Source organism: Beta vulgaris, chromosome 9 (genome assembly GCF_026745355.1).
Source record: "Beta vulgaris subsp. vulgaris cultivar EL10 chromosome 9, EL10.2, whole genome shotgun sequence".
NCBI lineage: Eukaryota > Viridiplantae > Streptophyta > Magnoliopsida > Caryophyllales > Amaranthaceae > Beta > Beta vulgaris.
Genome location: NC_079210.1, coordinates 47,334,945 through 47,357,805, shown reverse-complemented (window position 1 = coordinate 47,357,805; position 22,861 = coordinate 47,334,945). Strand labels below are relative to the sequence as shown.

Below are 22,861 nucleotides of genomic sequence, written 5' to 3'. Positions count from 1 at the left end.
AAGTGTAAAAGATTTATATTTAGAGTTGGGGTAATTTTCTTAATTATCATTTTAAATGTGTTCATTATTTTTAATGTCTTACAAGAATTTAACATCATAAATTCGCCTCATATTTTCTCATATAAAAAGCTGTACGTTTCAAATTTAAGGGGATTATTGTAATTTGGACCACTTTGTCCATTCCTAGAGGCTAGAAGCATCAATTAATCAAGAGATTGTTACTACAAATTAGACCATGATGAGGCTTCTCCGGTTCTCCCACAAAAGCATGACCCAATAGCAATACGAGACAGTTATAAGCTAATTATATTAGTTGATAGTTGATTATATAAGATGATTTATATAAAAGGTGTGTTTGGTATGTAGTTGATAGTTGATTGCTACTTAATTGTGTAAAATGACCAATAATGACATGAAAATCACTTATTATTGTGTTTATTAATGTAATTTTCAAAAAATTTAGTGCATAAATTTATTTTACACGCACCAATCTCTTCAATTTTTTGTGGCCGATAAGCTATTTCAAACCTCTCTTTTACAAACACTCAAACTAGAAGATTGGCTAGTTAAATTCTCTAATATGAGTTCAATCCTCTAATTTTTCCCGTAAACAATATAAAAAATAAGGACATTGTTAATGAGATAGCCGTGAGTTAAAATGTTCCATTCTTTGAACATAAGACTAGTATCTACCAGGACCGGGCGATTCCCCAGAGTTTCTTTGTGCTACAATTTAGTACTCCCTCCATTTCATTTTAATCTACACATTTACACTTTTTACGCATGTCAATGCAAAACTTTGAGGACATATATCTTTAGTTTTGTATATGTAAAAATTATAAAAAGTAAATATTAATAAAATACTTGTTATGATGAATCTAACAAGATCCCACATGACTATATTTTCATTCGCGTATAAATTACAAATGATGGTCAAAGTGACATTTGTGAATAGTGTAAAATATCAAAGTGTATGTATTAACAATTAAAATGAAATGGAGGGAGTAGTATTTAAATAAACCATCTCAAACTCATTTAAAAAAGTCATCTAATTCATTATATGGATTTCAAAAATTTTCCATTCATATATCATTATTAATTCTGATTAAATAAGAAATAATAATAGTGAAAGTATTGGGTCAGACCGTCTGACCCAATATTCTCGTCAGACGGGCTGAGCCCAGTTCTCTCCTCTCATCCTGCTACTTACTCTTTTTTTACGGGCATCCTGCTACTACCTTACTCCCACAATCAATTCAATTTCCACTTTCTTTGACGGCCATGGAAATATCCACTTTCTTTGCAATTCCTGGGTTTATCCTGCTGATGTTTATCAGAAAGATCGCATATTCTTCACCAATAAGGTTATTTCCTATGATTGTCAATCTTTTTTTGTTAATAAAAGAGCTGTAAAGCCAAGCTACATCATTTATATGCTTCAGTCTTAATATGAATGATTATAGTAGCTTCCTTAGTAGTTGTGAATGTTTAACATGGCAGACGTATCTCCCTCATGAAACACCTGCACCATTAAGCAAGTACCGAGAAGAAGAGCTAGAGATCTTGAGAGGAAAAGGAAAAGAAAATAAAATGCTAGAGGAATGATAGAGAATCCATAATCCCATGATGATTGATGCTATCATGCTATCATGCTACTTTGTTACTTTTCATAATCCGAAGCATGCGATGCGATGCTACTATTGCTGGGGTATTTGGACGTTCTCAGGGACGCGTCGAACACTCAGACCAACAGACGATGATAGATGAAAGTGAGTGAGCATATGAAAACACTAAATTTGGAGGAAAACCAGGGCTTTGAATTTTTCCAGTTCTAAGAGGAATGAAGAAGAAGGAGAAAGTGAGAGAAAGCAGAGGTTAGTTTTTGTTTTCTTTTCAGTTGGTCTTTATTTTCTTTCAGTTGGACTTTCTTTTCTTTCAGTTAGACTTTCTTTTCTTTCAGTTAGACCTTTCTTTTCTTTCAGTTAGACTTTGTTTTCTTTCAGTTGGACTTTTTCTTTCAGTTAGACTTTCTTTTCTTTCAGTTAGACTTTCTTTTCTTTCAGTTGGACCAACTGTAAGAAATAATGGACTAACTGAAACAAAATGAAGACTACCCGAAGAAAAATGTAGACTACCTGAAAAAGAATAAAGACCAACTGAAACCCAAGTAAGTCTAACTGAAGCACAAAAACCCACTGAAAAACAAAGAAGACTAACTGAAAACAAAATGAAGACTACCTGAAAAAAATTGGAACCACCTGAAAAAAAATGAAGACTACCTGAAAAAAAATTGGAACCACCTGAAAGTCGTCCGACCAAGATTATGGTCGGACGAGTCCGACACAATACGTTCTCATAATAATATGGTGGAGTCATACTTATTGAGGTTGTGGGTTCAAATCTTCACGTAAGCCATGCTTCTTTTTTTTTACTATATGAAAAAGAAATGTGACACACGATTTTGAATACGAAGAGAAATTTCAAGAAATGGCAGATCTACTCACTCTAGAGATGGCAATATCCAGTGGACCACCCGGTCACCCGGTCCATCCGTCTTAATGGACGGGTGAAAAACCCGGTTTAAACGGATGGTTAACGGGTGACGGATTAACGGATGCGGGTGATGGATCGGATTCGGGTTGACACTTTTCATCCATCACCCGACCCGTTAATCCGACCCATCACCCGTTTATTAAAAAAAAAACTTTTTTTTAGGTCCAATCCTCAAGGCCCAACTAAATGTCCAAATCTAAAAGCCCAATGCCCAACCTAATTTTCCTAATATCTGTATGCGAATTATTGTGGTTTTGAACTTAAGTTGAATTGTGGTTGTGGATCTATGGTTTTATTGTTGAAACTTTATTTTTCTGAAATTTTATGGTTAGCATTATTTTGAGGTAATTTCACCCGATTATAACCCGATCCATCCGTTCACCCGAAAGTAAATGGATGGACGGATTCGGGTGGTGATTTTTCCGGGTGATGGATGGATCGGGTGGTGTGGATGGTAGCGGGTGATGGATGCGGGTGATGCTCCACCCGCCCCGAACCCGATCCATTTACATCTCTAACTCACTCTATCAATAACCGAGTCGGATCTAGTGTATCATAAGGTATTTGCCTTTTCTATTGATTCAAATACGGTTTTAGGGTGCGTTCTCTTCTCCTTAATAAATTAAGTTTCAGGTCCAATAAGTTCAAATAATTTCAGATAAGTTTCAATCAAGGCAATAAGTTTCAATCAGATCTAATAAGGTCCAATAAGTTTCAATCAGGTGCAATAAGTTCCAAATAAGTGAAATAAGTTTCAATCAATTCTAATAAGGTCTAATTGCTAAAAGTTAATAAGGTCTAATAAATTTCAATTAAATCCAATAAGGTTTATAAGAACGCACCCGTAACTATTTTAAAATATTAGTATAGAGATTTATCAACAACTCCGTTGTAGTCTAGTTGGTCAGGATACTCGGCTCTCACCCGAGAGACCCGGGTTCAAGTCCCGGCAACGGAAAACTTTTAGGTCACTTTTTAATTTTATCATCTTCCCCATTTACGCCTCTAAACCCCCCCTTTTTCTTTCCCATAACAAATCCCTAGCGTAATAGAAAAGTCTCGAATCCAACAATTTTCTATTCATCTATTTTTTTTCTTCTTTCAGTCTTCAACAATCTTTAATAATTCACAAATTCAGCAGATTTTTCACTTTCTCGTCCACAAATTCAAAGGTTAATGCTCAATCTTTTCTTTTCGTTTTTTTAGTTTGATAATATTCTCTGTTTAGCTTAGATTTATCTCAAATTTAAGCTATTATTTTAGTTCATTAATTGATCATTTTGATGTAATATCTTTTTGTTAAACTGAAATTGTATGATTGAAGGTTTTAATTTAAGTTGTTGACTTACTTTAGAATTGATGATGATGATCATTTTCATGTATAAAATCATGTGTTGCTGTTGCATGATTTTGTGCTATATATCGTAGAAATATCCATCAACTAGTTAAAGTAGAGTTATGTATTGAATGTTCAATGATTGAACTGAATTTAGTAAATAGAGGTTCAAGCTAAGCTTTCTTTACTGTGTGCTGGCACATTGCGGATTGATGAATTTCATGGAAAAAACATTGTTTCTTAGATACGTGCTGCGCTGCGATTGCGTCTGAATTCGTGCAGGATGAGTAGTCTAATTCGTTTATGGAGAATCGGAGATTAGAATGTGTTATGGTTTTGATGTTGAAATGAGGTTCTTAAAAGATTTTATAAGCTTTGTTGTGTTTGTAGCTACTAGCTAGTATCACTACTGTTGTGGAATCGATCCATTCGATTTGTCATCTATGCAGTTGATGTGTTTTTCGTTTGGAAGCGATCATATGGGAATGATATTGTGAACAATGTACATTGTTGTCTTATTGATCTTTCTGGTAATCGGTTCTTTTGTTATTGTTCTTCATGGTGGCAAAGAGCGTTTTCAGGCTCAGAGAATTTGAGCTTTAAGTCTTTGTGGTTTGAACTGGTTGTGGTGGCAATTACTGCTAGGTTCTTCATATGTTACGAGTGTCGGTCCTGGTCGTGATATTTTCAATATTTGTAAGGAACTTTAGTGGGAGGATTGGGAGAGATCAATTGTGTATTTCACTTCATACTTAATCTACCATGAATTAATGCCACATTGCTGGATGTTTTGCTTTCATGTCCTGTGTGTTTCCCCAGAGCCGTTCATATCTGCGTCTACTTCCTGAGATCCTGGGTTTTGATTCACTTGACTAAGTGATTGAACTTGTTACTCATTTTTTATTGCGACTGTTTGTTTCAGGAGTGACAGTTCTGTTCTTAATACTTTCACGTACTGTTGCCGGACTTTGTACAAGGCTTATTTTGTAGCCAATGGCCACAGTAAATTATGACATGAAGGAAGACTCAATGCATTCTGTCTTTCTAGATTCCGTAATATCCAACCTGGATGATGATGCTCTGTCTCCTGAAGATTTAGCATGGGCTGATTCTTGCCTGAACAAAGAGGTGGATGCTTCTGATGCCGACTGGAGTTCTATTAAAGATGCCTTGCTGGAGATTATTAGCTCTCAATCAGAATCACCGGCTAATTTTTCTGCAGCGCAGAGCAGTATGGAAGTGATTGCTAATGAGGCTTTTCGTTCTAGAGAAAATCTGAGTAGTGGTGAATTTGGCAGAGGATCTGATGAAGATGAGGATCTCTTGGATGAAGATGATGATTTTGGAGAAGTTGAAAGCATTGATATATCTGAAGATGATGGGGACGATTTTGTATCTAGAAATATGAGACTTCGGATGAGAGGAAAAAACCTTAATAATGTTTTCCGGCCAAATTATTCTGAAGATGTGAAAGTGGAGGACCTTGATTCTGGTTTGAGCTCGAGTTTATATGAGGTGGATACTTCACTGCAATCCATCTTCCAAGTTTGGGATCTCGGGGTTTCTGACGAACAAGACGATTTTACCAAACAATTGAACAAAGCCATTGATGATGGTCCTTCACAGATTCAATCAATTTCTTTTGATTCAGCAGCGTCGAAAGATCAAATGCATGTGTCCATGGATGATCTCATTGCTGGCATTGATGGTCTTTCTCTGAAGCAAAATACAAAATGAGTCATTTGTTTGCTGTAATATTCTCATTTAGTTCCTGGTCATTTATAAAATTTTCATTCTCGCCTTCTAGCCTCTGAAAGGTGAGTTTATGTAAAGTTGTATTTGGATTCTAATTTTCCTAGATACTAAAACATGTGTCATTTGAATTTGCTCATCTCTAGAAGTTACAATTAGTTTCAATGAAGTGTAGAACTCTTTGTTAAGTAATCATGTTAGTTTGATATGTTTGCAAGGATATGAATTAGATATAGTATATAGTATAACCGAATTTATTTTCTTCACTTGAATTTCACATATATGAACTTATTGGACCTTGTATAAATCTTACATGAATTTATTCACCCTTATCCGAACTTATTGGCCTTGATAGGAACTTATCCTACCTTAATCCAGCAGCAATAACAGAAGCGGCAGAAATCAGAGAGCCTTAACTCTCAGCTCATCAAATGGCATTGAATGACAGATTTCGACATCAAAATCGTGTGAGGAATCATATGATTACTTCAACATTTTACTTTATGTCATGTTTCTGTGCTTTTAAAGCTTGTATTTCTTGAATGGCTTTTGATATGAGTGTAAATATGTATGTCACAACCTAGACATGCATTTTATTGTGATAATAATGCTGCTGATATCATTTTTAGTCTCTATTCTTCAATTGGAAAGAAAAAGACGAGGATAATGTGGCTTATAAGGGTGGGTCCCTTAGCCATTGATGAACGAAGATACTTCATCCACATAGCATTTAAGCATATTCTCTAATTTGACCTGGCATTTTATTAACCGTCAAATGAAGGAAATCACACCATACCCTCAAAATCCAGTGATTAACCATAACCATTAATTCATAACATACTAAAAGACAATACAAAGAAGATAACAGCCTCATATTCACCTTTCATAAAAACACAACAAATTCTTCTTCATTTGTCAAGATTTATCTTCTTTTAATTTATATTTTTCTTAAGGTGGGCAGAAACCAGACCTCGTTTACCGAGCCGGGGCCATGCCAAGTCAGCAGGTTATCATCCACATGGCGAAACGTGAGTGGATGAAGCATAAGAGCCTCAAGTGAGACATCTTATGATAACATGCATAAAACTAGAGTTATATATATTTGAAGTACTGATGCATTGGTTGTATAGCCTGTGTGTGTGGTAGAGCTTGCTAAGAGGAAGGATAAGACTTATAGAGCTATTCAGCTTCTTAGCATATCTTTTGGTTAAGTCTTTCCTGCTTCTTTAGCACACAATTCATTAAAGAAAAATGGCTTCAGCTTCTCTTCTGAAGACTTCCCCTGTGCTTGACAAGTCTGAGTTTGTCAAGGGCCAGACTCTGCGCCTTCCTTCTGTTGCTGGTGTCAGGTTCGCCTCCTCGGCTTCCTCTTCTCTGACTGTCCGTGCCTCCTATGCCGATGAACTTGTTAAGACCGCGGTATGTTTATAAACTCAGAGCCTTTTTAGTATTGTTACTGAATTAAGTTTGTTCATGTTATTCTGGTAGAACATATTAATGCATAGTTGTTTTTAGATTATAGGTTCAATTATTTGAAGGGGAATATCTAGTAATGATAATAAGTATCTAGTAGTAATTACTCATGTTGCAAACAGGCCGTCTCAATAAATTTGGCAACCGTGTGCTAGTCTTATATTTTCCACAAATATGAGAATGACCCATTATTAGAAGAAAAACATTGTAAATAGTCTTTACAAGTCAAAACGGTTTAATGAAAACTAAGCAACATATTGTGAGATACTGAGATGAAGAGAAAAGTAATGAGTTTGCTTTTTTTTTTTTTCTTTACTGGACTACTAGAAAATTTTAGAGCCCTCCACTGAGGGGCGCCTTAAATATAGTGGGGGCCATGTAAAATATAAATACCACCTCCGTTTTATAATATATGCACAATTTATATATGATACACAAACCAAGGTTGAGGAGAGAAGGGGGTTGCGATTGCATTCAAACCCATGTGATGATGTTTTGAAGGAAGAGAACATCCAAAAGAGGAAATGGTGCATGTATTGTGAAACATTCAAAAGAAGAAAATGATACATGTATTGTGAAACGGAGGTAGTATTATGCATGCTTTTATGATATAAACATGAATAATGTTATCATGTCAACCGTTAAGGTATATTTTTTCTTGCATACTAAAGCACCTAAAGTATGGGGATTAGAAATTTAGAACAATGTGACTAAAACAAATGGTAGTTCAAGTTTTTATGCCACTTTCCACATCCTCTTAGGGTACTCTTGACCTGAATTTTGAAGAAACGCGCTTATTGAAACTTAAGTTTATAAGGTGAAGAGGCGCACCCTGAGATGGCCTTCCTCTACTTATGGGGATCCTGTTTTGTGGATCTATTTAAATACCAAGTGCAATGTAAAAGCTACCATCTTGATGAAGATTACAAGTCAGTAGATTAAGTGTAGTATTTGTGATACTGTGACACTTATGTCAATGACTTTGATTATTCAAAGTTTCATCTTAGTGAGAATCCTGATGAATACTGTAGTTTTTAACAAACTTATACTAGCTCTAAGATAATACTAGTAACACTTATCCCTTGTGCACGAAGTATGACAGCAAAATTCTGAAGACTAAATTTGTTTGTTTATGGTGGGTGTGAATGCAGAAAAGCGTTGCATCACCAGGGCGTGGAATTTTGGCTATGGATGAGTCGAATGCCACCTGTGGGAAACGTCTTGCCTCAATCGGGTTAGAGAACACTGAGGCTAACCGCCAAGCCTACCGTACCCTTCTTATATCTGCCCCAGGCCTTGGTCAGTACATCTCTGGTGCTATCCTCTTTGAGGAGACTCTCTACCAATCCACTGTTGACGGCAAGAAGATGGTTGATGTCCTCGTTGAGCAGGGCATTATTCCTGGTATCAAAGTCGATAAGGTTCGATATCTTACTACTAACTCTCTTTCATGTTAAATCAAGTTTGGGCAAATAATGTTTTGTAATATGGTTAAATGAGCTTGGAAAATGTACTATTTTTTACAGGGTTTGGTTCCACTTGCTGGCTCAAACGACGAGTCATGGTGCCAAGGTCTTGATGGTCTTGCTTCACGCTCTGCTGCTTACTACCAGCAGGGTGCTCGCTTTGCCAAATGGTACATACATGATTTTACGCCCAGAATATACAAGTAGATGTTTTCTTATTGGAATAACTGATAAGAATATACTGAACTATGGTCCATCATATAATATGGTTTGGAGTAAGACATTATACAAAGTAGGCTGGACTATAAACTATGTGTATACAACCAATTTTAGTGATGTCAAAGTTAGAAATTCAGGCATGTTCACTTAGGAATGTTACTTTTACATTCCTACTGATGTTTCATATGCCTGAAATTTCAAACATACTAGTTAAGTTTTGTTAGCATGGTTCATAGTTGGTACTGTTTTTTTTTAGGTGAATTCATTAGTTCAGACTTCAGTCTAATATTGTTAGATGATCTATGTTTGAGTCTAATGTTGTCAACATTTCATTGTTTAATTAATGGAACTCAATGTTCACAATAAATTCTTTATCTTCGGTCTTATATAGGCGTACTGTTGTGAGCATTCCCAATGGTCCATCTGCTCTGGCAGTGAAGGAAGCAGCTTGGGGTCTTGCTCGCTATGCTGCTATCACCCAAGTAAGCAAAAAAACCAACACCCAAGCAAAAAAACTTTTTTCTTTATTATTTTTCCAAACTAGTTCATGTGCTTCTTGCTATTAATTATCTGGTGTATTCAGGACAACGGATTGGTCCCAATTGTTGAGCCAGAGATTCTTCTTGATGGTGAGCATGGAATCGACAGGACATTCGAGGTGGCTCAGCAGGTTTGGGCAGAGGTGTTCTACTACTTGGCAGAGAACAATGTGCTGTTTGAGGGTATCCTTCTTAAGCCTAGCATGGTTACCCCAGGTGCTGAGTGCAAGGAAAGGGCCACCCCTGAACAAGTTGCTGACTACACCCTTAAGCTCCTCCACAGGAGAATCCCCCCTGCTGTCCCTGGAATCATGGCAAGTTCCTATCCCTTTTAACACTCTACACAGATATAATGCTTAATTCGTTATGTGTCCTTAAATAATAGGCTTCTATTAATTGACGGTCATTTCTAAAGAATTCAGTTTACTGGCTCTCGTTATCTAAATTTTACATCTAGATGTGTTAAGAGTCCGCCTTTCTTTTGAACTCTTTGTTATGAGTAAGGGTGATATGAAAAAGTTCAAAGTTTAACTTACTAAATTGAGAAATGAGCAGTTATGTTGGAACAATCTGAACAGAAAGTGGCTTGTTATGTTAAAACATCAACTACCTTAGTTGGTAAAGTCATGTTGAGGTAGTACATCACCTAAGATCGAATCATGTCTACTTCACTATCATCGTGACAACCTTACACCAAATAAAAGTGGGTTGCTATGTAGGAGCGAGGGAAGTTGGTATTCTTTCCGAGTTAATGTCACATGATATGGGAAAATTTATGTTCTGAATTCTGATGAGTTCCATAGAGCTAGTGCATGATAGTGTGAACTATGAATCAGATCAAATTACCAAGTAAAAGAATGTCTACTAGTTTGGATCATTTTGGTGATTTTCCTCTTTGATTAATTCCAAAGAATCTTGTGGTGATTATGATTTACTTCTGTTGGCAGTTCTTGTCTGGTGGGCAATCTGAGGTAGAGGCAACCCTGAACTTGAATGCCATGAACCAGAGCCCAAACCCATGGCACGTATCATTCTCCTACGCAAGAGCCCTCCAAAACACCTGCTTGAAGACCTGGGGAGGAAGGCCCGAGAATGTGAAGGCAGCACAAGATGCCCTGTTGCTTCGTGCCAAGTCCAACTCCGCGGCCCAGCTGGGTAAGTACACTGGTGAGGGTGAGTCCGAGGAGGCCAAGAAGGATATGTTCGTCAAGGGCTACACTTACTAAGAAGATCTTAAGAAGTGGGAGATCCAAGTAGATTAAGTTTGTCAATTATTTGGGGGCTGATCAAGGACTGATATTTCAGATTTGTGTTTTGAAGTTTGAAGGTCCTAGTGATGTGATCAATGGAAATTAAACAAACTTATTTTTGGTAATTACTTGAAATGTACGTATGTACCTTATACTCAAGCTTAATAAGATGTCTAGCTACTAATGAGATTTACTTTAGCTTTGTTGAGCCTTGTGTATCTGTACTTTTTGTCAATACTATGTATCTCATATTCAAGTTGATTGAAATTGTCACTTCTAATATGGTTTGAATGTTTTTTCAGGTCACCTAATAAGATTCACTTCTATGTTTGATTACATGTAGATTTGACAAATCCTGTAATCTGTGCTCAAATTACAGATAGATTTGACAAAAAATCATCAAATCTGAAAACCAATAGTCTGTTTAGCTTTACGTCAGTTTTTAGTTTTTGGTTTTATGAATATAAAAGTCATATGATATAAGGAGTACAATAAACTTAAACTGACAACAGAAACTGAAAACTACGTTCTATGATTTCCAAATTGAAAACTTGAAATAAACAACGATAGTAAACGAGCCCTACTAGAATGTGCTTGAAATATTAGGATTTTGAACATAATTCTCGACTTGAAGTAATCTATGATCAAGGAGCAAAGCCTGGAAAAATTGAAGAAACAAAAATAAAAAGCAGGAAACCGTGGTCTGTGACATAGCCACACCTCTAGCATCTTCGTTTAAAATTCTAATGAGCCAAGATAAATATAGTTTGGAGTGTTTGAGCTATATTACATGAGTTTTGATTGTTTGAGTAGCTAAGCTCAAGGTTCTAAATCTCTTGTTCTCAACTTATCAAGCAACAACGGGCTAGCTTGGGTATACTTAACCTTGTTCATTCATATATCAAGCTGAATTTTAAGCACAAACATGCTCAAAACAAGTTTAATTTAATTAAGAGACTAAGCTGTGTATACCTTTTACAAAGTGTGGATTATGCATTAGGGTGCACAATGCTCATTGTGCACCCAAAAAGAACATATCATTTGTATTAAAGAACACAAACTCTTTTCAACAACTTTTCTACTTTTCACAGACAACTTAAAATTAAAGAACATGTAAATCTATATCAATAAAAAAGAACATAGGTTATAATGAAAAAAGCATATAGTAAATGAACACCTACGCTTAAGGTAAAAGAACATATATCTTTTAAATTCAAATTTGAAAAAAGAATCTCTAATGCGCTATACATCACAAATTCAACAGAAACGCATTATTTGTGCACACAATCGTTGAGAGGTAATAAACAAACTTAAACAACCTACTTACATATATACATACATACATTACTGAGTAAAAATATAGTAAACTAGCTTTAAAAAAAGCTGTTCAAACATGTTCATTTATGAATACATAACAAGTGGGTTTTATTCACTGCAAATTAAGCTTGTTTGTTAGTAGTTCTAGAATGTATTAGTCTGTCTGGAGTCGTAAGTAAACTCAACCCTCTTAAAAATAAGCCGATTTTAACCCAGCCCTTTTTATATTTTATACTTCACTCAGATCAAAATATGGTGCATAAAAACCCAAATCAACCCTCTTAAAAGCGGGCCTGATCCGGGTTCTAAATGAGGACCCGGCCCATTGAACACCCCTACTAGTGACCTATATATGAGATTTCGACTCAATTGTGAAGTATTTATATCTGTTTATTTTAAACAAATTTATCAAATAGAAAGCGTTTGTAGTCCAACGGTTAGGATAATTGCCTTCCAAGCAATAGACCCGGGTTCGACTCCCGGCAGACGCAAATAACTTTTTCTTGGAAATATATGTTTTGCTTCAAAATTGGCAGATTCACCGTTTGTATACATAATCTGTGATTCCTTTTTATAGATGTTGAGTGTTGTATAACCAAATAAGAGCATCTATTTCACACAATGCCACCAGATATCGCTTGATCACCTGGATAAATGGTGGCCAACTACATTGATTACTCACCATTCTTGTACTATTCAGTCTAACTTTTAGGATTGGAAACTTGATAGGCGTATGTTGCGAAAATGTCATGTGTGAAATTTTGCTTTGTTCATATTATGGGATTTTTGATGCACTGGGGATATAGGTGAGGTATATACCAACTTCGTTTCATAATACATGCAAATTGCAGCATTAGTTCTTTCACGTATGTACTCCAACATGTTTTCTCAAGTAGCATTAGGTTTAATTGAGGAACTCTAACCTGTTTTCTCAAGTAGAATTAGGTTTATTGAGAAACTCTAACTAGTTCCTTTTGATTGAACAGAGAATGTAACTCTAATCAAAGGTGGATTTATGATTTTAATTCTAGGGAACATGCACCCCTTAGTACAACCTTTGGCTTAGAGACATCTTCGAAAACAGAGACTTGTGAAAATAGGTCGAATTCTTATTTGATCGCTATCTCATCCTTTAAAGTTTTAGCCTATATGCCAGCTCCTCTTGCTAGACCGTTCTTCACTTGCTCGATTATGCAACCAATGTAATAACACAATGCTCATATTGAATTTGTTGAACTTGCGCAAATATGATCAAAAATATACATATAATGTAAGAAAATAACTACAAATAAACATTGATATATGCATAATCTTAAAATTGATTTTGTAGCTAACTAGGGCCAACTAATATTTATCTAGAAAAGGGTCCATCCTTGAATTTTTGTCACGGACCAATAGAGAAGCTCGTGTTTCGAATATTCTTGTTATAGCAAGATTAAGATGAGTTACTATGCACAAGTTTACAATGTAATGCGTCTGTAGTCCAACGGTTAGGATAATTGCCTTCCAAGCAATAGACCCGGGTTCGACTCCCGGCAGACGCAATGTTCCATTTTTTTCCCCATTTTGTTGCATATATTTATTTCTGTTCAAAATCTCATAACCAATTTTAATTTAATTTACTTGTTTTGTGTAGTATGCAATTATGCTAATATATCTTTACCTACAATTTTTATCTATATATATTTTACCTAGTTTTGTATAATTTGCACATCTTAGCTTCTAAACCATTGTACACCGCATTGTATGAAAGACATGTTGGAGTATTTCTTCAAACAACGGTCATTAGATGGTGTTCTGTTAAGAGTAAAGCCCACATGTGAGTTAAGAATAATTGTCCCACCTTAAATACTCCATCCGTCCCATAATATAAGTCCTGTTTCCTTATAAGGTGTCCCAAAATATAAGTCTTATTTCTATTTTCAATCAATGATTATACCCAAAATACCCTCATGAAAATAGTTTAATTCCCAAAATGTCATCATAATTTCAGCTTCCAATGCACCTTATTAATGACAAAATGGAATCTTTTACCTCATTAAACTCCTCTACACATTAAACCATGCAACATTAAATGATAGTTTTTATTTTTTGTTAAAAAGAAAAAAGCAATGTAAGTGTTTATCAATAAAAATAATTTTTTTTATTCAAATAAAACAAGATTCCATTTAACCTTAATTCCCGCGTAAAAACAGAATCAGGACTTATATTATGGGACGGAAGGAGTAGTAGTTTTCAACCTAGGGCCATGCATTGCCTAAACTAATTGTAATCATAATTCTAATAGTGTCGTAAAATGTTTTAAAACTCTTCCCCTACTAAGAATTTTTCCTAATTAGTTCATCAATCCTAATATTTTCAAGGCACTCTAAATATAATGATACTGTTGAGTTTATTTGATAAATAATTTTTTTTAAGTATATATCTTAGATGGATTTTGTTTTAAAGTACTTTTCCAACTAAACCTATAATGAAAGAGATTATACATTTTTGAAGTGTATATCAAAAGCCTTAATTAATTTTCTCTTCATAATCTATCTCTTGTGGTTTATGGTTAAAAGAGCACAGTGTTATTGCTGAATTTCAAAACATAAAGCGTTTGTAGTCCAACGGTTAGGATAATTGCCTTCCAAGCAATAGACCCGGGTTCGACTCCTGGCAGACGCAATTTTTTTTATTTTGTTTTGTCTAGTATATGCAATTTGATGAACAACTTCATTTTGTTTCACATCTTTCTCAATAAAAGTTTATTAAAATATACCCAAAGCTTACAATCATTGACTTAAGGCAAGCCACAAAAGCATATTCTTGACTAATAATCATAATTCATAAGTAGTACGTATAACAACGATAGTACACATTAGTTGTAAACTTGTTACATGGTCTAGAAACCAATGTTGCCAAGTTTAACATCGCCAACAACGCTCTGGCTACCTTGGTTTCCACTGTTGCCTCCAATGCTCTTGATGTTAACACCGCCGGATTTTTGGCTCCGGTTGTTAACTTTGACGGCGCCATTTTTTTGTATGCCGGATCCATTGACACCACTTGAATTATACATGGCATATGGAGGAGGTGCGTAACCATAGTTAGGGTTCGAATTAGCAGGTGGGTTCGAGTTGGGTTGATAATTATTGTTGGGTGGATATTGTGGAGCATAATCAGCGTTATTTTGAGAAACTGGAACAAGATTTTCTAGTGTATCGACGAGACCCATGTTTTATAACTGAATTGCCTGTTTTTTGAGGTTTAGGGTACTTTTGATATGATGATATGTTTGCAACAAATGCAAGTCTCCTCTATATAACAAGTTATAGCTAGCTAATTGTATCAAGTATTGTGCATTTGCTTAGAATATAAGCAGATTACATAGTGATAAGATGCGCGACAAAAGTACGTGGATTACATAAAGACTTATATGCTCTAACATAAGGTTTTTTTTTGGTTGCATTAATACCACATGATAATATTTTATTCCTAAAGATCTTTTTCAATACATGCATGCTCTTTGGTTTATACTAATTGTAAGAATTTGACAACAAGTAGTACTTGGTCCAGTGGTAACTGGTAAGGAGAGCACTTTTCCAACTTCAAGGTTGGGGGTTTAATCCCCACTAGAGGCACTTTGAGAATAGGGATTCCCTTTACCCTTCCCCCTTACTCTCAAGTGTCTGGCCCATTAAGACCCGAGCGGGGTCTGGGCCACTTCTTTTTATAAAAAAAAAAAAGAAAAACTGTAAGAATTTGACTTTCACAATCTCAAATTCTCAAGTAGTCTAGTACTATATACTTTGATCATTGATCACTTTAAATATCAGTAAATCTATTAAAATGTGATAGTATATTTTTAAATATACTACCTTTGTTTTTTTTAGTTTTGATAAATACTTTTTTTACATAAATAATAAAAGAGGGGGAGAGTAAATTTGACCTGTTATCCATATTTTTTATATGTGGGGCTTAAAATTAGATAAAATGATCAATTTTTCCAAAACCTTTACAAAATAAGGAAATATTGCATCTAAATAAAAGTACCTAAAAATGAATATTATTGCAACTAATTTAAAAGCAAACGAAATACATTGAACAAATCTAACAATATCACAAATGACTATGTAAATTCTTAAATATAAGTGAGTCGATCCATCTGATCAAAGTTCAGTAATATTGACATGGAAAGTCAAGAGGGAGAGTTTTATTGAATAAGCAACAAATATTTTTTCGATTGGTTTAAAAAAAGTTCTACAATAACATCACATGTTGTGCTACTAGATTGGGATAAAGTTTGGTTTTGGGTATGATGCTCTAATTAGTAATTAGTTAGTAGATGATAACTTCAACGTATGTATTACGTATGACACACTACATATATAATATATAGTTATTGGCGAAACCTTTGAGCATATCCTTGTATCGTCTGTGAATAAGTCATTCAGCCAATCCTCTTGTTAAAAAAAAGGCAAGGAATGTAACTTTTGTGATTGATGCATGTATGGTGTTTATCATGGACGGTGGCACACTAGTGATGATTCTATACCCACCTAGTTTGAAAAGCATATATCCTAATTTCTCAGGGGACGTTGATGTCTTTTTCAGGAGTAGGCTGCGTATGACAAAAGTTATAATGACTTCAAATTTTAGCATATGCATATTATTGAGATTAGACGACCTTGGACAAACCAGTGATTCTGAGGCCGATCACCATGTTTCAAAAGCATATATCCTCTATGCAAACCGACCCATCTTATCATAACATTCAAAAAATATAATCGAATAAGTCTTGAGGTGAGTTGTTAACTTGTTACGTTGTTCAAGGGTGACTAGTGGTTAAGGTTAAGGTGTTGTGAACGATATGTCATAGGTTCAAATCCTCCATCTCTTTCTTTTTACTTTGTACTGCTTTCGTAGCTCACATGGATCAAAACAAATATAAGGAAATTCTTATTGGTAACCTTATAGTTTTTCGGTTTTCTAATGGTAACCCTGTGGATTTCAAATACCTAAAAATGACCTTGTACTCTTGTTGAATTCTCAAAGGTGACTTTTCTAACTGTTAAATCAATGAACGCAAATTGAGATGTTTCTGGAATGCAAATTGAGGCGAATCTGATCATTTTTTCCAAATTTCGACTTCAAATTTGAAAAATAAAGGACTAAAATGACCCCCAAAACCTTGACAAGGATACTTTTTTTTGGAATAATTTGCATTACAAAACTATCTCGATTTGCGTGCATTATTTCATGAGACGAAAAAAATAGCCCGACCAAGACTTTGGGGCTCAAATTTTCCCTCCATGGTTAAAATTCGAGGTCAAAATTTGCAAAAAAGATTAGATTCCCCTCAATTTGCATTCCACAAATATTTCGATATGCGTTTATTTATTTAACGGTTAGATATAACGGAAATTTAACAGAAAAAGTAATGTTTGGGAATTCAACAAGAGTATAAGGTCATTTTTGATAATTTGAAAACCACAGGGTTATAGCCTTTAATTTAGACCGTTTTAGGGATCCTCCGGGCCCGTCATAGTTTTCACCAAAATCTGCCTATGGGGTGCGGCATGACTTATAATGCGTCCCGGATGCTTCCACCACCTGAATCAACCCATAATGCCATCAAACTACCCATTTATGATTTTGTGGTGCAGTCACGGAATGGCCCTGAAGCGGTCGTAAAAGTTGTTCTTATGCCCGCAAAGTCGTGGAAGTTCTTAATATACATCCCATGTTCCTTCGAGGCATCCCACAACATTTCGGTGCACGAGTCCCGTGGACGTTAACTGTTTTAGGGCTCCTCCGGGCCCGATCATATTTTTTGCCGAAAACCTTTTTATAGGGTGCAGCACAACTTATAATGCATCTCGGGTGCTTCGTACCATTTGAATTACCCCATAATGCCATCAAACCACCCATTTATGATTTTGTAGTACAGTCACGGAATGGCTCTAAAACCGTCGTAAAACTTGTTCTTATTCCCATTCAAAGCCGTGGGAGTTCTAAATATACCATCCCATGTCCCCTCGAGGCATCTCACGAAATTTGGTGCACGGATCCTGTGGACGTCTAAAAGCATGACTTATAGCCTTCAATTTTAACCGTTTTAATGCTCCTTAGGACCCGGTCATATTTTTCGTCGAAAACCTTCTTATGGGGTGCGGCATGACTTATAATGCATCTCGGGTGTTTCGAACCATCTGAATTGCCACAGAATGCAATCAAACTACCTATTTTTGATTTTGTGGTGCAGCCACGGAATTGCCCTGAAATAATTGTAAAAGTTGTTATTTTTCAAAGCCGTAGAAGTTCTTAATATACCATCCCATGTTCCCTCGAGCCATCTCACGACATTTGATGCACGGGTCCTGATGACGTCTAAAAGCGTGACTTATAGCCTTCAATTTTGGCCGTTTTAGTGCTCCTCCGTGCCCGATCATTTTTTTCGCCGAAAACCTTCTTGTGGGCCGTGGGGTGCAGCACGAGTTATAATACATCCCCGGTGCTTCACACCATTTGAATTACCCCTTAATGCCATCAAACCACCCATTTATGATTTTGTGGTGCAACCAGAGAATGACCCCGAAACGGTCGTAAAAGTTGTTGTCAAGTCCGTTCAAAGTCATGGAAATCCTTTATATATACCATCCAATGTCCTCTGGAGGCATCCCACGTCATTCGGTGCACGGCCCTTGGGGATGTCTAAAAGCGTGACTAATAGTCTTCAATTTTAACCGTTTTAGGGCTCCTTCGAACCCGGCTATATTTCTCGAAAACTTCCCTATGGGTGCGGCACGACTTGTAATGCATTTCGGGTGCTTCGCACCATCTGAATTGGCACAGAATGCAATCAAACCACCTATTTATGATTTTGTGGTGCAGCCACGGAATTGCCCCAAAATAGTCGTAAAAGTTGTTATTATTATGTCCCTTCAAAGCCGTGGGAGTTATCCCACGACATTCGGTGCACGGGTCCCGGTGACATCTAAAATCGTGACTTAAAGTCTTCAATTTTGACCGTTATAGGGCTCCTTCGGGCTCGATCATATTTTCCGTTGAAAACCTTCCTATGGGGTGCGGCACGACTTATAATGCATCCTGGGTGCTTTGCACCATCTAAATTGCCCCATAATGCCATCAAACCACCCATTTATGATTTTGAGGTGCAGCGATGGGATTCCGAAACGGTCGTAAAAGTTGTTCCCATGCCCGTTTAAAGTCATGGAAGTCCTTGATATACCATCCAATTCCCCAGGAGGTATCCTACGATATTCGGTGCATGGGTCCCGTGACGTCTAAAACCGTGACTTAGCCTTCAATTTTGACAGTTATTGTGCTACTCTGGTTCCGGTCATATTAGTCACCCAAAATCGTCCTATGGGATGCAGCGTGACTTATAATGCATCCCGGGTATTTTGTACCAACGAAATTACCCCAGAATGATGCGAAACTTACCATTTATTATTTTGTCGTGCAGCCACAAAATGACCCCAAAACGGTAGTAAAAGTTGTTCTTATACCCGTTAAAAGTCATGGGAGTCCTTAACATACCATCACATGTCCCCTCGAAGTGTACCACAACATTCGGTGTACGGGTCCCGTGGACGTCTAAAAGTGTGACTTATAGCCTTCAATTTTGACCGTTTCAGGGATCATCCGGGATCGGACATATTTTTCACCGAAAACCTTCTTATGGGGTGAAGCACGACTTATTATGCATCCCAGGTGTTTCGCACTATCTGAATTGCCCTAGAATGCCATCAAACCACCCATTTATGATTTTATGGTGCAGCCACAGACTGGCCCCGAAACGGTCGTAAAAGTTGTTCTTATGCCCGTTCAAAGCCGTGAGAGTTCTTAATATATCATCTCATGTCCCCTATAGGAAAAATGAAAAACTATAAGGTTACCAATGGAAATTTTCCAAAAAAATATTGTTGAAGAGTGATTTATTTCAAATAGTGAAATTATATACGTGATTCGTTTTGTGTTGTTTGAGGAGTCTTGGCCCACATCATACTTTCCGCTTACCCAATTGTATTATAATTCAATCTGTTTAATAGACAGTAATAAATGATGACAATATATGATCGACAATAAAGTTAGATAATTATATTGTGAAATCTCCTATCAATGTCTATAGTAATTCTTGTCCAACCCCAAACATTTCAACTTCTTCATATATCTTTCAATACAATTCATAACTACTTTAGTGCTAGTTTTGAGTTGTGATGGTAGTTGCTAGTGTATGATAATGAAGTTACTTCATTATCATGAAAATTATCATTACTATATTTGCTAACGATTATGAGACGGGTAGTAGAGACGTAGCATATCTGTCTATCTTATCATAAAAGATAATAGCTAGACTTCGTAAAACTTATTCAAGAACTATGGAATTAAATGATTAGGTATACTACATTACTACTAATATAGCATTCTTTATTCATTAATTAATATTGAACATCGGAAGTTCAGTTTACATGTCCAAAAATAATGACTTAAAAACATAGGGAATAACCAGCTTTTTGCTACTCTTAGCTTGTAGACTTTTCAATTACATAAGTAATATATAGTAATTAACTAATAATAATCCTGCTTAACTATTTAAATGATCGACGTACATAACATTGACTAGTTACGTGATCAACGTACATAAGATAAACAGGCTTATTATATATGCATGTAATAATGGATTAATATTGTTAAGTTTTAGTTGCTATATATTTTGATTGCCAACATTGACACCTCCAGTTGATTGTGAGCCAGAATGATTGACATTAAAGCCGGAATTGTAAACATTTCCTGCAATGGGGATATAGTTACCTGGTCCCCAAGGAAACATAACAGGAATTCCAGGACCTTGATCAATAGGAATTGAAGCTGGATTATTTGGTTGTTTCTCTTGTTTAACCACGGAATGATTTGGATTATCGGATTCGAAACGAGGTGGATAACCGTATTTCTCATATTGTTCAGGAGGATAACCAGGTGGGAAAGGTGGAGGATAGCCATATTTTTTCAGTTCTGATGGATAACCAGGTGGAAATTGTGGAGATTGCATAGTTTTTATATGTAGGGGTTTATTGTGCTGTGAGCTAGGTATTTATGTTTGATATGAATTGACTATAAGAAAACACAAGCCTCTTATATAGAGGATGATTTCTTATGCAGCATTTATGCCACGTGACAATGCAACTCTCTTATGTCCTTAGAATATTAAAGTATAGTCAAAGCGTTAGAGAATATCATCATATTGTTTGATCGGGAATTTGTTGCACCGTGTAGGATATATAATAGTTGCAACGAACTTGCATGTGATATTTTCTGCGTATATAGATGATCATTGTATAATCAATTATTCTAAGGAAATGTACTTCCTTCGTAACATAATAACTCAAACAAATTGATATTATTTGTAAGTTACAAAATATTCATTTATTGTGGTTATTATATTACAGATGAAGTAATTAGTACAAGATTTTTTTTTTTTTAGAAATAACTTCAAACATGTGAATTTCACAATTTTGGGTATGTTTGATATTTAGCCGTAGTAGCCGAAACTTTGCTCCTTGTACAGCGCGCACAACATGCCCAATATGTGGGTGGGCAAATGAAGCGCGGAGAATTAGCATGTAAGGAATTTTGAAGCAATTATTATGCTATGTTTGTTCTACTTTAAGTCTTTAACTATAGTAATTTGACAAGAAATCATAATAATGTGACTAATTAAATAATTAAGTACCATGCATGATTGTTGATCATGCCATGCAAGGTGTTTTATTAAACAGAAACCAAAACTTTAAATCACTGGAGAAATGGCTGCCTCAAGTTATAGGCACAACTTTCCACTGTTTCACATGTAATGATCACGTTAAAGTTACAGATGACTACAATTTGTTGGAGACATAATTAAAAAAAATTAATTATAGCACACAATCATGTATAGTTTTGACTCTTAACAAGCTAGTTAATATCATCAAACTAGCGATATAACTAAAAGCTTAACAAGTAATTGATCAAGTGGTGCGAAACCTACCAAATGAGCTACAAGTACATATATAGTTAATTGACTTATTTAGCTTCACAAGATGAAAAGATCAAGCACCACCAATGTGACCAACAGTAACATCACCAGTTACTTGTTGTCCATCTCTATTGCCGTGATTTCCACCAATTTTGCCGATGTCAACACCTCCTGACTTCTCCTTACTATTCCCAACGCTTACGCCTCCGTTCTCCTGTGTACCGGAGCCATTGGTGTTGCCACCGGAGTTGAAAACACTACCCGGAAACGCGTTGTAAGGTGTAGGGAATCCCCAAGAGTAGTAAGGAGGATAACCACAATTAGAAGGAGGTTGGTAGCATGGTGCGGCATGTGGTGCTTGAGCATAACCATATGGAGGATAGGTTTGAGTTGGAGGAGTAGGATATTGCATGGTTTGTGTTAACTTTGTGTGATTTTTTTTGTGTTAGTAAATTGAAATGTTTGTTAATTGATGCTATTGTTGTGATATTTGCAATGAGCCACTTCTCCTCCTTTATATAGAGAATAGATAGGTCTATACAAAAACAAAGCTGGAGTACCTGATTCAAAGTACTTGCAAAACTATACAATAATTAATTAGTTTGCAACTTGTTTGTGAATGTTAGTGATACACATATATTCTTGAGTTTATCATGACCACTTTTTTTTTATTTGTTCCTAAAGATAAGGTAAAAAGGAACTTTACTTACCTATGATTGGACTAAGATAAAGACTTGAAAATTTATCTCATCCATACATATCAATCAATTAAATTGAATGTTATGATTAATTGATTAAGCTTGTGTGACATATATATATACACCAATAGAGAAAATGAGATATGATTGTGTTGTGTGAGGCTTGTTTGCTTGCACTGTAATAGTCATGACAATAATATAGAACAATATGATTATATGATATGTTGCTTTGATATT

The 22,861-nt window shown here is 35.8% G+C and overlaps 2 protein-coding genes and 4 non-coding genes across 7 annotated transcripts; all 6 read left to right on the top strand.

The window, feature by feature from the left end:
• Positions 1–3,438: 3,438 nt before the first annotated feature.
• On the top strand, positions 3,439–3,511 carry TRNAE-CUC (transfer RNA glutamic acid (anticodon CUC)). The gene has a single exon. It is a non-coding gene; the product is annotated as a tRNA-Glu (tRNA).
• Positions 3,512–3,520: 9 nt separating this feature from the next.
• LOC104904259 (hypothetical protein) lies at positions 3,521–6,880 on the top strand. Of its 2 annotated transcripts, XR_007269466.2 has the most exons (4): positions 3,521–3,725; positions 4,812–5,706; positions 5,997–6,108; positions 6,595–6,880. XR_007269466.2 is itself a non-coding variant. In XM_010692462.4 (2 exons), exon 2 carries the CDS (start codon positions 4,883–4,885, stop codon positions 5,624–5,626), a length of 744 nt encoding a protein of 247 aa, XP_010690764.1. In that variant the 5' UTR covers positions 3,522–3,725; positions 4,812–4,882; the 3' UTR covers positions 5,627–5,849. The 2 variants fall into 2 exon arrangements, 1 of the variants encoding a protein (XP_010690764.1); XM_010692462.4 differs by lacking the exons at positions 5,997–6,108; positions 6,595–6,880 and having other exon boundaries at positions 3,522–3,725; positions 4,812–5,849.
• LOC104904258 (fructose-bisphosphate aldolase 1, chloroplastic) lies at positions 6,759–10,786 on the top strand. The gene is made up of 6 exons (XM_010692461.4): positions 6,759–7,060; positions 8,266–8,535; positions 8,641–8,750; positions 9,191–9,281; positions 9,383–9,652; positions 10,286–10,786. The coding sequence occupies exons 1-6, from the start codon at positions 6,893–6,895 to the stop codon at positions 10,562–10,564; spliced, it is 1,188 nt and encodes a 395-aa protein (XP_010690763.1). The 5' UTR covers positions 6,759–6,892; the 3' UTR covers positions 10,565–10,786.
• Positions 10,787–12,324: 1,538 nt separating this feature from the next.
• Positions 12,325–12,396, top strand: TRNAG-UCC (transfer RNA glycine (anticodon UCC)). The gene has a single exon. It is a non-coding gene; the product is annotated as a tRNA-Gly (tRNA).
• A 981-nt stretch (positions 12,397–13,377) lies between these two features.
• Positions 13,378–13,449, top strand: TRNAG-UCC (transfer RNA glycine (anticodon UCC)). Its single transcript has one exon. It is a non-coding gene; the product is annotated as a tRNA-Gly (tRNA).
• A 1,051-nt stretch (positions 13,450–14,500) lies between these two features.
• TRNAG-UCC (transfer RNA glycine (anticodon UCC)) lies at positions 14,501–14,572 on the top strand. Its single transcript has one exon. It is a non-coding gene; the product is annotated as a tRNA-Gly (tRNA).
• Positions 14,573–22,861: the final 8,289 nt, after the last annotated feature.